The sequence below is a fragment of the Trichomonascus vanleenenianus genome (assembly GCF_965637985.1).
Source record: "Trichomonascus vanleenenianus strain CLIB 3782 genome assembly, contig: TRVA0_035S, whole genome shotgun sequence".
NCBI classification, from domain to species: Eukaryota; Fungi; Ascomycota; class Dipodascomycetes; order Dipodascales; family Trichomonascaceae; genus Blastobotrys; species Blastobotrys vanleenenianus.
The window spans coordinates 80,054-93,409 of NW_027481852.1; the positions used below are offsets into that span (position 1 = coordinate 80,054).

At 48.2% G+C, this 13,356-nt stretch overlaps 8 protein-coding genes across 8 annotated transcripts; 6 read left to right on the top strand and 2 right to left on the bottom strand.

The window, feature by feature from the left end:
• Positions 1 to 1,254: 1,254 nt before the first annotated feature.
• On the top strand, positions 1,255 to 1,915 carry SEC4 (Rab family GTPase SEC4; the record flags this gene model as incomplete). Its single annotated transcript, XM_076686274.1, has 2 exons — positions 1,255 to 1,309; positions 1,359 to 1,915. The coding sequence occupies 2 exons, from the start codon at positions 1,255 to 1,257 to the stop codon at positions 1,913 to 1,915; spliced, it is 612 nt and encodes a 203-aa protein (XP_076539482.1).
• A 560-nt stretch (positions 1,916 to 2,475) lies between these two features.
• TRVA0_035S00826 (complex I NDUFA5 subunit family protein) lies at positions 2,476 to 2,892 on the bottom strand (the record flags this gene model as incomplete). Its single annotated transcript, XM_076686275.1, has 1 exon — positions 2,476 to 2,892. The coding sequence occupies one exon, from the start codon at positions 2,890 to 2,892 to the stop codon at positions 2,476 to 2,478; it is 417 nt and encodes a 138-aa protein (XP_076539483.1).
• A 1,718-nt stretch (positions 2,893 to 4,610) lies between these two features.
• ACB1 (long-chain fatty acid transporter ACB1) lies at positions 4,611 to 4,990 on the top strand (the record flags this gene model as incomplete). The annotated part of the gene is made up of 3 exons (XM_076686276.1): positions 4,611 to 4,637; positions 4,700 to 4,890; positions 4,945 to 4,990. The coding sequence occupies 3 exons, from the start codon at positions 4,611 to 4,613 to the stop codon at positions 4,988 to 4,990; spliced, it is 264 nt and encodes an 87-aa protein (XP_076539484.1).
• A 259-nt stretch (positions 4,991 to 5,249) lies between these two features.
• Positions 5,250 to 6,323, top strand: PFA3 (palmitoyltransferase PFA3; the record flags this gene model as incomplete). Its single annotated transcript, XM_076686277.1, has 1 exon — positions 5,250 to 6,323. One exon carries the CDS (start codon positions 5,250 to 5,252, stop codon positions 6,321 to 6,323), a length of 1,074 nt encoding a protein of 357 aa, XP_076539485.1.
• A 183-nt stretch (positions 6,324 to 6,506) lies between these two features.
• Positions 6,507 to 8,725, top strand: TRVA0_035S00892 (uncharacterized protein; the record flags this gene model as incomplete). Its single annotated transcript, XM_076686278.1, has 2 exons — positions 6,507 to 6,575; positions 6,635 to 8,725. The coding sequence occupies 2 exons, from the start codon at positions 6,507 to 6,509 to the stop codon at positions 8,723 to 8,725; spliced, it is 2,160 nt and encodes a 719-aa protein (XP_076539486.1).
• A 171-nt stretch (positions 8,726 to 8,896) lies between these two features.
• Positions 8,897 to 9,314, bottom strand: MDJ2 (Mdj2p; the record flags this gene model as incomplete). The annotated part of the gene is made up of 2 exons (XM_076686279.1): positions 8,897 to 9,256; positions 9,312 to 9,314. 2 exons carry the CDS (start codon positions 9,312 to 9,314, stop codon positions 8,897 to 8,899), a joined length of 363 nt encoding a protein of 120 aa, XP_076539487.1.
• Positions 9,315 to 9,856: 542 nt separating this feature from the next.
• Positions 9,857 to 11,713, top strand: TRVA0_035S00936 (uncharacterized protein; the record flags this gene model as incomplete). The annotated part of the gene is made up of 2 exons (XM_076686280.1): positions 9,857 to 10,558; positions 10,688 to 11,713. 2 exons carry the CDS (start codon positions 9,857 to 9,859, stop codon positions 11,711 to 11,713), a joined length of 1,728 nt encoding a protein of 575 aa, XP_076539488.1.
• An 838-nt stretch (positions 11,714 to 12,551) lies between these two features.
• EMA19 (Ema19p) lies at positions 12,552 to 13,160 on the top strand (the record flags this gene model as incomplete). Its single annotated transcript, XM_076686281.1, has 3 exons — positions 12,552 to 12,604; positions 12,653 to 12,870; positions 12,922 to 13,160. The coding sequence occupies 3 exons, from the start codon at positions 12,552 to 12,554 to the stop codon at positions 13,158 to 13,160; spliced, it is 510 nt and encodes a 169-aa protein (XP_076539489.1).
• Positions 13,161 to 13,356: the final 196 nt, after the last annotated feature.

Sequence of the window (13,356 nt, forward strand, 5' to 3'; positions counted from 1 at the left end):
TCAGGGGGGCTGGCCCCCAAGTCAATTGAAGCATAGGATACTTGAGATGTTATAGTTAACGTGCCCGGTAGTGTACCATGCTTTTGAATTTAGATCTTGGTTAGTCGCATGGACTTTATTAACATCACTGGATCTCTTAAGAGCTTTGTCAATTAAGTGTAACATATATTCTTAGCGGGTTGTAATCTCCTCGGAAGGATGGAAGGATGGAAGGACTTAAAAGAATGGCCAATTCGTCACAGAAGACTGCTGCCCAACGGCGGGGTTGACACACTAGCGAAGCATTGACTATACCACAGTTTGAAAGGTGAATAGGCTTTTAATCGCTCCAAAGAGAACTTTTCTAAGCGACAATCAAAATGCATGGCGCAATGGGAGCCAGTAGATATCAAAGTGAAATTAGTTAACTGTTACCGGTAAGGTGGAAAAGATACCTTATGGTACAGCTATTTTAAGTGGAGGCTTCTGACTCCCGACCTCATAGAAGACGCTAATAGATCTGCCAGGTAATAATATTGAGGCAGTGTTGTTGACTTACCAACGTCTCTGTCCTTGTCTCTTCAAACATTGGGGGTAACCTCTTCAAATATTGGTACAAGAGCAGCAGGAAATTCAAAATAAGAAAAAGACAAGTCCTTGCACCTGAACTTATCTGGGCAGAACCACCATACAGGACGTTGCGCTAAGATGAATGAATTGTTATGTACGTTTATCGTCTGACTACCTAAAATGGCGTTGATATTGTACTACTTGTACTATTTGGCATGCAAGTCACTTCAGCAAGTATTCTATCTAGCCAGAGTTCGTCCCCCCAATAGTACTAGCACCGGAGTGAATTCGAGGGCCAGCCCTCGAGCTCCCGTAGTTGGGGGCTCTGCCCCCAAACCCCCGTCACAAGAGCCTCTTCAACCAGATCTCCGCGCAGCGGAGCCCCAGGGGGGTTTGGGGAGACTGGTCCCCCCCCAATTGAAACTTCTGCAATTATATACCACCGAAGAAACATTAGATATGAACCTCGTAATTATAGTGCAATTGCAACGTGAAGAAGAACCGAGAAAGCCCCCGAAGCCCGTGTAAGCACATCTGAGACCGCCCACCGCTGAAACGCCGTGCTGAGATGTGCTTACAGCAACATGGGGTGTCACGGGAGCGGCACCCCTGGCCACCCCAAAGTCCCAACGGATAACCCACGATAACCCCGACACTCCCATACACATCCGACCGCCACGTATAGTTGGATAACAGCGACTTGAGATGTCGACGAGAACTTACGATTTGTTGGTTAAGCTGTTGCTGATTGGCGACTCTGGTAAGTGAGCCACTTGCGGGATTCTGGGCGGGCTAACCGGATTCTATAGGCGTGGGCAAGTCGTGTCTGCTGCTGCGGTTCTGCGAGGACCAGTTCACGCCCTCCTTCATCACGACAATTGGCATCGACTTCAAGATCCGGACGATCGATCTGGACGGCAAGCGCGTCAAGCTGCAGGTGTGGGATACCGCGGGCCAGGAGCGATTCAAGACGATCACGACTGCATACTACCGAAGCGCCATGGGCATCCTGCTCGTGTACGACGTGTGCGACCGCAAGTCGTTCAACAACATCCGCACCTGGTATGAGAACGTCAAGGAGCACGCCAACGAGGACGTGGTGCTTATCCTCGTCGGAAACAAGTGCGACATGGGCGAGCAGCGGGTCGTCACCTTTGACGAGGGCAAGGCGCTCGCCGACGAGCTGGGCATCCCCTTCATGGAGGCCTCGGCCAAGACCCGTGATCACGTAGACGACTCGTTCTTCTCGCTGGCCCGAAGAGTCAAGGAGAAGATTTACACCGAGAATGGCGACCGCACCGCAGCAGCCGGCGGCACCGTCAATGTCAACACATCCGGCAACGCCGTCACCAGCAAGTGTTGCTAAAAAGACCCCCCTCTCCCTCTGATCCTGCTCTCTGCGTGTTTATTCCCCTTTTTTTCTTTAATCCGCTCCACGCAGAGCTGTTTGATGCGTTTGGTCATGAATTACTAGTGATATATTGTGTGTATTTTGGTCGTATATTTATTTAGATCGCAGCTACCCTCGCCCACCGACGGATCCCAGATTCTCAGAGCTACGGGAGCTCCAATACTCTCTCTCTCTAAGTACTTGGGGGCCAGCCCCCAAACCCCCGTGGCTCCGCTTCGCGGAGATATCCTTGGAGCAATCACCTCCGCGAAGCGGAGCCCCAAGGGGTGTTTACCAGTCCCCCCCCCATGAACTCCCCTCGGGTCTAATTGACTTGGGGGCCAGCCCCCAAACCCCCGTGGCTCCGCTTCGCGGAGATATACTTGGAGCAATCACCTCCGCGTAGCGGAGCCCCAGGGGGTTGGGGGGACTGGTCCCCCCATGAACACTCTTCTCGGGTTCAATTAAACCCTCGTGGCTTCGCGGAGAATACTTGACGGAGAATATCATATGCATTAACAATTTACAGGGTTTTTTTAGTGCTCTCGCTCAAAATACTCCCACTGGCCAGGCTCCGGGGCCTCGATAAGCTCCTCCCATGGCTTGGCCTCGGCCATCTGCTTGATCAGACTCAGCTCCTCGTTGGCCTGGATGAGGATCTCTTCTATTAGGCCCGCGCCGATCTTCTGCTCCACCTGCTCGGCAGTCTGGCTAGATTCGACCGCCTCCTTTCGCGCCTTGGTGAGGTTCTCCACCGACTGTCGGTAGATAGACGTCTGGGGCAATGCACTGACTTCCTTAAGCGTCGCTTCGTACAGCGCAATCAGCGCCGGTTGCGGGTTCGGGTGTCGGAAAACACCAGTGATACCGGTAGGATCGCCGCTTCCGGTTCTCACCAGAACTCGGTTGTTAGTCGACTTGGCCGCATTCAACAGATATCTCGTGAACCGCATTATATATATATGGTCGTCTATTGAATTGCTTGGTGTATTTTTCAGGCAAAATGTTCACGTTGTGATTGGTCCCAACGACGACCAACCCTGAACTGCGCTTAATTAATTGAAGTTTAATGCATCGAATATTATTCAGCCGGCCGGCTCTGATGTACGGAGACCAGTGCCTGGTAGTGTAGAGTGTTGGCGATTTTGGATTAATTCAAGGGCCAGCCCTCGAGCTCCTGTAGCTCCGCTTCGCGGAGGTTTTTCAGTTGACCATGGGAAGAGTTGGATGAACTTTACCGGTTTTTATAAGAAAAAGACATTCATAATGGCTACTGACAGAAGGAAGCTAATTGATACCTGTAATTGTCAATTATAAAGAGAGACAAGTTGGGTCCTTAAAGTACTTTTGGTTCCGTCCCTCAACGGGCCAATGCGGTACAGTTACTCAAATGATGCATCACATCAGACATAACTTATGGTACATAACATAGCGTTATCAAAACGATACCGGCAACTATAAATTTTTATCTTGAATATAATCTCCTGAACTTGTTACTCGCGAAGCTAGTTCCCAATTACGGGTGTTGCTATTAACAATTCAACAGGGGGTAGTAAATTATCCACTGTGCTGTCGTTATGCCGACTAGAGATACTGTAACAACTCCAATCACAGCATCAAATGCCTGGTACTTCTGTATTACCGGTATCTTCAGTACGGAAATATACCAAGATCAATACAATTTGGCCAGTGTATTTGGCTAATGAAGACTACGACACAAAGAGTAAGGAAGCAATTGATAATGACTTTACAGTAGGACCTAGGTACTGTGGAATGACAAATGGTACTGTTGTCTACCCTCACGGCTGCGCTTCACAGAGATAACCCAACATTGCTCCACGTAGGAAAATCAACAACTTATGAAGACAATCAAATACGGTAAATTGGATCAGATTATAGCACTAATACATGTACACTAGCGTAAGCGTAGGCGTTAGGCATCATGAGTGGTACTAACAACGCTAATAATAATGAAGACCATGCGAACTGACTATCCTATTGCCCCGAATGCTAACGCTATCCATAGACTTACTACATATTTGGCCCGCTCCGCAAGAAAAATATCAATTACGTACTGGTACATGTACCGAGTAAGCGAGATCTGGGCGCGGTACCTGCAATGTATGATATTCAGGGGGTGGTACCGGTATGAGACCGTGAAATATTCACGTGAAAACACCAAAATTGTAGTCGAATACGTGCTACACTGTACAAAGCCGCACCACAGGACGCTAATTGGAATAATATCCAACGGGCTAAAGTTTACAGCATTGAATCCTACTAAGTTGGAGTTTACAGCGTTGGAGTACAGTGTATTACCAAGGTATCATCATAGTGTGGCAAGATGGAAGGTGACGGATGGGCTCCGGCCATTGCTGCCAAATGCCATACCGATAATATAACACCACGGCCCAAGAAAAGGAAATGAAAATTACGAAATAACTAAAGAAATCAACAAAAATAACTCCAGCCAAACATTCCCCAACTACAATTGATCCACAAAACATGTGCAATTGCATACGACTGGTGAATGGCGGACCACGATTGGCCGGTCAAGTAGTTAACTTAACCCCATTGCACGGCGTCGTCGAGCAACCGACATGGCCTCACATGTCGAAACGCAACCCTTCTTCTTTCCATCCACTTCAACAAAGTAACGACAAGACTAAAGATGCCATCTGCTGAATTTGAGGCTGCCGTAAGTAGCTTTATTTTCTTGTGTATGGAGGAATTGGACTGGTAGCTAACCAAACTGGGCAGGCCGACGCCGTCAACAAGCTCACCCAGCGACCAGACAACGACGAGCTTCTCAAGCTCTACGGTCTGTTCAAGCAGACCACCGTTGGTGACAACAACACCGCTAAGCCGGGTATCTTTGATCTCAAGGCCAAGTACAAGTGGCAGGCCTGGGAGGATCTCAAGGGCAAGCCCCAGGAGGAGGCCGAGAAGGAGTAAGTGGCAACCCCCCCTCTGATTGTTCAATTGGATGCTAACAAGTTTATCAGGTACATTGAGTTTGCCAACTCTCTGATTGCTAAGTACTCTTCCTAAGTTCTTCGCTTTCTCTTATACTACGTATCTATCAATCTAGCATACATATAAAGTACTAAACCTAAACAGGGCCTCCCATTCCTCCGCGAAGCGGAGCCACGGGGGGTCTGGGGGGCTGGCCCCCCAGGATCAACCCATTCATGGCTCAATTGACCCCCCTCGAGTCTCCCCCCCTGGGCGTTGGGGGAAGCGGTCGTCGGGAGGAAAGACAACAAGACATTTTAGGCGATCTGGACAACTACAGGTGCAAGAGATAGGGATGTCGCGGATTCTCTTCCACTTCGAGCGGTTCTGCTGCGCCCTGGCCTCGTGGTTCCCGCGGGTCGGAGTGAATCTGGTGACGGGCTGGGGAATTTATACACTGGTGGTGTACGTTGCACCCGAGTACAACGGGTGTATTAATGCGGCGTTGGTTATGCTGGGGACGTGGTCCTACGCCATGGCGACCGTCGCTTATTTCAGGACCGTGGGGAGCGGGGGCGGTTCGCCGCTGTACCTCCCGGGGTTCGTGTGTGCCAGTAGCGACATTGAGGCCGGCATTGCGCCGCCTCCGCCGCAGGTGTTCAACAATGTCACCGCCAAGGAGAACGGCGAGATGCGGTTCTGTACCAAGTGCCAGTGCTGGAAGCCGGACAGGACGCATCACTGCAAGAGCTGTAAGATGTGTATATTGCGCATGGACCATCATTGTCCGTGGTTCTCGACCTGTATAGGGTTCCGCAACCACAAGTTCTTCATCATGTTCCTGTACTATGTCAGCCTGCTTTGCTCTGTGTGCTTTGTGGGGTCAATGGGGCTGGTCTATACGTTTTTCCGCAACGGCCAGCAGGCCAATGAGTATCTCGAGCTGAGCTGGGTGTTGCTGGCGACGATTTCCGGGGTGTTTGGCCTTGCCGTCGGGGCGTTCTCCGGGTACTCGCTTTATTTGGTGCTGACGAACCAGACAACCCTGGAAGCGATGGAGTCGGTACGCTATAAATCAAGCATTGCTTCGCAGGATTATCGGTACGCCGAGCCGCCGAGCTCTTCGACACTTGGAAATGTGTTTGATCTCGGGAAGAAGCGCAATTGGTGCGAAGTCATGGGGTATAAGTGGTATGAGTGGATCCTTCCGATTCATCCTGCCGGTATGTCGGATGGCACTTCGTTCCCGATAGATGAGGAGCTGTGGACGCGGGTGCATGTACTAGCCGAGCAGGAGGCTCAGGCTGCTGAGCAGCAAGCGCAATATATGAACTCACTTAAGGAGCGGAGGCGGAGAGAGATTGAGGAGAGCATAGAAAGAGACGAGGATGATGTGGAGAACATTCCTCTGAGGGAGTTTGTTCGTTAAGCAATTGCTACGATTAGTTGCTTTGGAATAAGCTCAGTAGAGCTTTGGTCTCACTTCTCGGTTGAGCTTAAAAAGTTATGGTTCGCCGTCGTTGTTTATGCGATTACTTCTCCAGATATTCCCCCTTCATCATCACACCCCCATATTGTTGCACCCATAACTGGTCCATCCATATATTGATCCATGAGTATTATCGAAGACATTTCGGTCGAAATCAGTCCTAACCAGCCGGTGAACCGAGTCACCGTAGAGGTAAACCCTTATAGAATGCTGTATTATTTATTTTGTAAACTAACTGTTGAGAAAAAAAGGTCGTGGCCCAGGATGCGCATTCGCGCCAGACTCTATTCGCGCTGAACGCCGACGAAAATATCATTTTATCAACAGTCTCGGGCTCCTGCAATGGGTCGCCTCTGTACATCCTGCCTGAAATATCGGATGAGGAGCTTTCTCCTCCTTGTGACGACACCTCCCCGGGAGAAGGGACGTCGTCATCAGCTACTCTGGTAGATTCCGAAAACGACACCAAAGTAGAGCAGATGGACCTGTCAGACACAAGCATGAACTGCTCGTTCCTGCGCAATAGCTCCTTCAACCCGATTCTTGCTGAAGACTGTCTTGCGCTGCAAAGCCTTTTCTCTGCAAAACCTGGCAAGTTGGCAGTGTCATGCCGCGAGAATGGATCGCTCGAGCACATTGGGCGTATCGAGATCAAGCAGGGCATCATCGGCAGCGTTCTTGTGGTCGATTTCCAACGAGCAATCCCCAACTCCACTTATACCTTCTGCTTTGAAGTTCGTGGCTCCATTGAACAGAAGGTCGTCACCGGTTTACTGCTAACAGAAGATACCGATCCGCTCAGCAAGCAGATGCATCGATTGGTCAAATTAAGATCAATTCCCGCATACCAGGGGTACCTCACTCTTACGATTGTTAGTGATCAGGAATGCGAGGGCCTCATTGTAGATCTGCACCCACAGTATTACTGTACTCGCAGCAAAAAAGCTGGTACAGTGAAAGAATTCCGCATCCCGTCGGGCGAACTGCCAGATATTCAACTGAAAAGAAACGTTGATGTAGAAATCTACCAGTCCAGAGGCTTGCACGAGGCGCCTCTAGCTATTTCTAATTCCACTACCTTCTGCTACATCTCTCCCGGTGCGAGTAGATCACTTGTGGCAAAGTACCAAATGGAGTTCACGGCAGTGCTCGACATTGATGAGGACGTTGAACCTTACCGAAGCCTGCTCTGCGAGATTGAGATTGCCCACGGACCAGTCTCTTCCACCGAGTTGCTGCTGGACTCCCATTTCCTTGCTGACTGTTCCGTCACACTCTGCGAAGACGGCGTCACCTCAATTCTGCATGCTATTATTCCGCCACAGAAGTCAACGCACCTCTCTTCCCTCCAGCTTCGGTTTGAGCGGCGGTACGCAAACACTGCTGGGGCTATTTACGTGCCCAAATTCAAATACGAGCTTAACCCCAAATCTGTCATTTTTAATGGGTCCAAAGATTTTGAGTATCAAATTCACTCTCCTCCTAGTTGGACAGCAGATGCCGAGGGTCGCCATTTTGAATGTGTAGACCCTAGGAACGCGGCTGAGGAAACGATGGCTTTGCAATTGCCTAATCGGTTCCCTCCACCGCCTCGCATCCGAGAAGCCAAGTACTCCCTGTGGTATTACGAGGAAGGAGACGGGTTGGTAACTGTTACTTTGCAGCTAAATGCTGTAATTGACTCGTCGACAGCCAAGGTTGGCCAAGAAATCCTCAATGTTTCTGCTAATGGCTTCTGGGGCAAACCTAATTGCCCTCCTGCCAAGGAGAAGTCGCTCACGAAACGGGCACTGACTAGATTCTCCTTCGACCGTGCAAGAAACAGGGCTGAGGTGTTTCTTAGGTCGAAATCATGGAAGAGAGATATCGACGTTAATTTCGCTTGGAAGAAGCAGATATTCAACCGTGGCGCAAAATGGATGTTTTACGCACCACTTCCTCAAATCTGCCAGGATAATATTGATTTTATAACCGTTGATTTGATTGTTGACGACACTGTCACCCATTGCGGGTATATCAAGTCGGGGAGCTCTCTGATGAAGCTGAAAAACGACAAAATTGCTCTCAGCCTTATGGGCGGGTTGATATCTCATCCTGTACTATGCATTTCCAAGTCTGAGGTGTGCCCTCCTTCGCGTCAGCTTCAACGATCTGCTGTGCAGGGTGACCGGAGCCAAGAAGCTCCAGAGAAACTAAAGAGCAGAGCTCGACTGTATTTGTGTTTGTCTATTGTCTTATTTGCAACAGCAGTGGTAGTGCTCGGACGAGACTATTTTGATCCTACTTTCCAGGATCGACAGCGGATAAATAAAATGCTCGGATCATTGCTGGACTACAACTAGAAATCTTTTAAACGGCCAGTGCTACTTTCTAAGTCCTTAGATAAGTACCAACGTCTTTCAAGCCTTTTATGGAATCAAATTCCAAGTAAGCCAATCTCTGGAGAGCTCATTTTGCAATTGTGCTCATGACAAATGTTGAGCGTGGTGTTCTATAACTATTTACAATTTTGCTCATTTCTTGAAACCCTTATGGTCTCGCAGCACATCTTTAGCCTCGTTAATCTTCATTGCAATGTACTTAGACCCACCCCTATCAGGATGGTTCATTAACATTGTAGTTCTGTGCCGTTGATTTAGTAACTTTTCCGTCAGACGCGATAAGTCGTCCACGCCAAGGATCATCTGGGCCTCGCTGATAGACATCTTTTCGTTAAACCCGCCCTTGAAATATTTCCCGGCATGTATATCGTAATGGGATTTGATGCCGAACGCTTCTGGCGGAAGGTCCCTGAACCGGACCCATGCTCTTCTTCCGACTCGCACTCCAGTTACTAATGTGGCAACTGCAATAGCGGCCACTACTGGCCATACCTGCACATCTCCGGTTAGTCAAAACGTTAGAAACCTAAAAAATTTTGCAACTTACCATCTCAACGCCAACTCCCGGATGTCACAGGCTAGTCTTCAGAGAACTAGCAATTTGAGATCAGCGATGGTCGGAGTTGAACCTTCGGGTAAGACATCCCGTCGTCTTTTGTGTGGTGCGGCTCACGCTCCTCGATATCATCAGCCATGGTGCACCTTCAATTCCACCCGCTAGCAATGAAAACTTACAGTACTCAGATCATTAGTGATTATTTTATAATATTTGAGAGAGTTTACTGGCACTCTGTTTGCCTTTTTCAATTCAGCTTGCCATTTTCGATACCTGGTACATCTGGTACATCCAATCAGGTACGGTACATTCAATAGCTATTTGTAATTATAACGGTATTTCACCAAGTTTATGGAGAGATATAATAAACTCAATTGACAATTGTAAAAAAAATTGAAGAATCACTTTACACATTGGGCAACCAAAGTATTAATCTTGTAACCATACTGGATGATGTCGCCAGGAGTAAACTCGAAAACCATCAAGCCAGGAAAGCATACAGGGAACTTTTGTTCACGGAGGAATTCCGGAATGATATGTTTATCGAAGACGAAGAAATCGAACTTGCTTTGAATATTCTGAAGGGAGCACGGGCTAAGAACCGTATTAATCGTGAATTTGCGGCAATAAACGAACTACCTTGCTTCAAAGGTATAGATAGCGACAAATTGGCAACGTCTCGGATCGGTGGTGTGAGCCTCTTGGACCATAAGAATGTATTGTCCGATGCGAAGTTGAAAGCGGAGCTAGTTTCTGTGGTGCTTGATTTGTGCATGGGTAAAGACTTGATGGACGGGACCACGGGGACAGGCGATGTTGAAGAAACCGAAGATGAGCCAAAGAAGGACGGCATAGAAGAGGAAGACTCCACGATACATGATATAAGGTCTGTGACGGCATTGGCGATCATGTGTTACAACAGAAGTGGCCAATGTGCTGGCCTCCAGAAGCTTGTAGGATTGCATTTCCAGGGATGTGGGTTGAAGGACATGGAGCTGAACATGCTCGATCGTATGGGAATATCTGTCAGTCCATCTGCCCTTGATAAAGTTAGGGAAGATCTCAAGGCAAAGAGCGCACAGAGGATAAGCGACATTGCAAAGAGTGGAAACGTAGTGGTTGCATATACAACGAGCAAATGGAGGCACAGGCTGAACGTCGAGAGATCCAATCAGTTACAAATTCTATTGTGTTCGAGGCCACTAATTTGCCCCCTGGTGGACTTCGTGCCCAAATCGGTAAGCTTGAGGAGGTCAACCCGGATGAGTTGATACCTCCTCCAAGAGCTACGATCAATTCCCCGCTTTCGAAGACGGTAAGAATGCGTTATGAGTTATTAAAATGAAAATGCTGACTGACTGGATTAGATTAGAGAAGTTTTGATTCATTGGGCACTTGAAGAGACCTTCCCGATGACCTATGAGAAAAAGTTCGGAAAGAGGCCATCTCTGCCAAACATCTCCAGATTGGAAACCACGACGATGAACTATACGCCTCTTACTTCTTTAACGGGCAACAAGTCGACAGTCGATGGAGCTCTGGAGATCGTTAGACAGATATACAGGGAACAGCTGAAAGACATGCCTACTGAGGAATATCTGGGGAGAATGCTTGTAATGGGAGACCCGGAAACGACCCAAGGATTGAGGGTAGGAAAGTTCTATCAAGATAGCTGCTCCAGTTGTAGCCCTTTTTGTGACCTTCAATGGTCGATACCTATGCCGGGCTTGTTCCATTTGAAAATGCACGCATTGAAGTTTATTTGTGACCAACATTATGGAGGACAGACAGACGCGAGCAAAGTTCAACACCATGCGGAGTATATCACCAAATACTTCGTGGATCCGGAAGAAACGAAGAAGTTCTATGAGACTGAATCGCTCTGTCAGCGCAGTTACAATGCTCGAGTGGCTGCAATGGTTTTCCCTGCTTTCAGTCCTGACAAATCTAGTAATCTTGAGGAATATTTTGCATCGCTCTCGAAAGAAGCTGTCGAACGTTCAATTGCGAAGTTGATGTCCTGCATCTCGTTTGAACGCATTGGAAGGCCGCATTATCGCCCGGAACTGGGAAGCCATTATGCTTTTCTTGAGCATATGGAGGCGTACTTGATCCTCAGGTACGGTGTCAAGTTTGGTGATATTGGGCTCATTAGTGAGGCAGTGAGCCGGCTATTGTGCTACTTCAGCGCCACTGGCGATACCCGGTACGCGAAGGAAATGGTCTATTTGAAGCTTTTGACCAACAGTTCTGCAATGAAGCCTTGCGGACAGCGTGCTGTTTTGTCAGGTTATTTGGTCAATCTGAGAGGGGAAGAAGATAGTTGGTTTGAAACCGACAGGTTGGTTAAATTACTCAATGGCCACATCAAGGAAGTCATGAAGGCGAAATAGCCGTCAATGGAAGACTTGGAAACGTTTATTTTAGATGAATCGGCCTTGACTGGGCTTATGATGAACTTGAAACTCGGGCTAGAGCGTGATTTCGGCCTTAAATCCGCCAATTATGACTCGTCGGTCGATACCGAGAAAATTAAATCTCTTGCCGAGTATTTAATAAAGAGCGGATCTACGAGATACCAGCTGCCTGTTAACGATGAACTGCTCCCAAGCTTATATCAACAGGGCAAATTGGAGGCAGACGAGCAGTATTACAATTGCGCAACCTTTTTTGCTAAGCTGATTCTAGGCGTAAAGTATGACTTATTTGGTGAGAAAGCTGAAGCATCTGAGGAAGCTGACGAGGACTCTGCCTCTGAAATTTCATTTGACTGTGACCCCGTTAGAGAAGCCGTCGAGGAAGCTGAAGCCATTGAGGAAGCTGACGAGGACCCTGAAGAAATGCCATTTGATCTCGAAGACGGGTTAGACGAACTAGAAAACCTGGAGCTGTTCATGAATGCCGATAATTAATCATCCATCAAAACAGTGAAAAGCGACTTAAAGCTCGCAGGGTCAGACGCCGGGTAGATAATAAGTGAATAGAATGGAGAATGAATCATACTTGATTAGAATGGAAAATGAATAATTCATTGATCAGAATGGAGAATTAATAGATAAGAATCGATTCGAATGGAGAAAAAAAAAAACGCTTGTATTGCTATCAATTCATGTAACGCCGCATGGCCCGGTGAATGGGATACTCCCCCTGAATAATAATACTACGCGAAGCGCATCGTGCCTCTCCAAAAAATTCATCCCGTTAAATACTTCGTGATAAACAACTAGAAAGATGGGGAAGCCTATTATCCAAAGGAAGTTGGACTTGGCCTATGCCATTTACTTGTACGAACTCGTACCTCTATAAATTTTCGTTTCTAACTAGTCGCGTAGCGTAATCCATATTGTCGTTACTCTGCTGATTGATTCGACCATCGCAATCCCTCGAGAGTACCTTTTCGACATTCAAAAACATCTGGGCGATTTCCACATTGCCTCTAACAAGGATTTACTTGTCGAGTCCCGCCCCATCTGGCTCCAGTCATTTGTGTGGGTCGAACTGCTCTTCCAGACTCCCTTCTTCCTTATTGCCACCTACGGTCTGATCAAAGGTAAGAAAACACATCAATTCTTCAATAATTCAGCAACTAACCAAAATTTAGACTGCAAGAAGACCTACATTCTCATCCTAATCTACGCAGTTGAGGCGGCCATTACCACCTTTGGGTGTCTCGCCGAAGTCCTATACCTCGACGGCCTCTCACCGTCTGAGCGCACCAACCTCTTCCTCCTCTACCTCCCGACCTGCATCATCCCGCTTGCCATGGGTCTTGATATTGCCAAGCGCATTGCGTCGCTCATCGGCACGGCTGCCCAGGCTGAAAAAGTCAAGACCAACTGATCCTCCCCGCCTTGAGCCCGTCATGGATGGCCTCCGGGGGAAAGGAGGGGCGTAATCGGAACTCCGTGGCGGAAGTCCACCCCACCTTTCACACCTCGGTCCGTTTCGCTCATCTCCTAGGGGAAAGACTCAACTCCACACTTTCGGGGCGAGCTATATACTTCCTCGATCTTACGATCTCTTTCTCCGCACACTC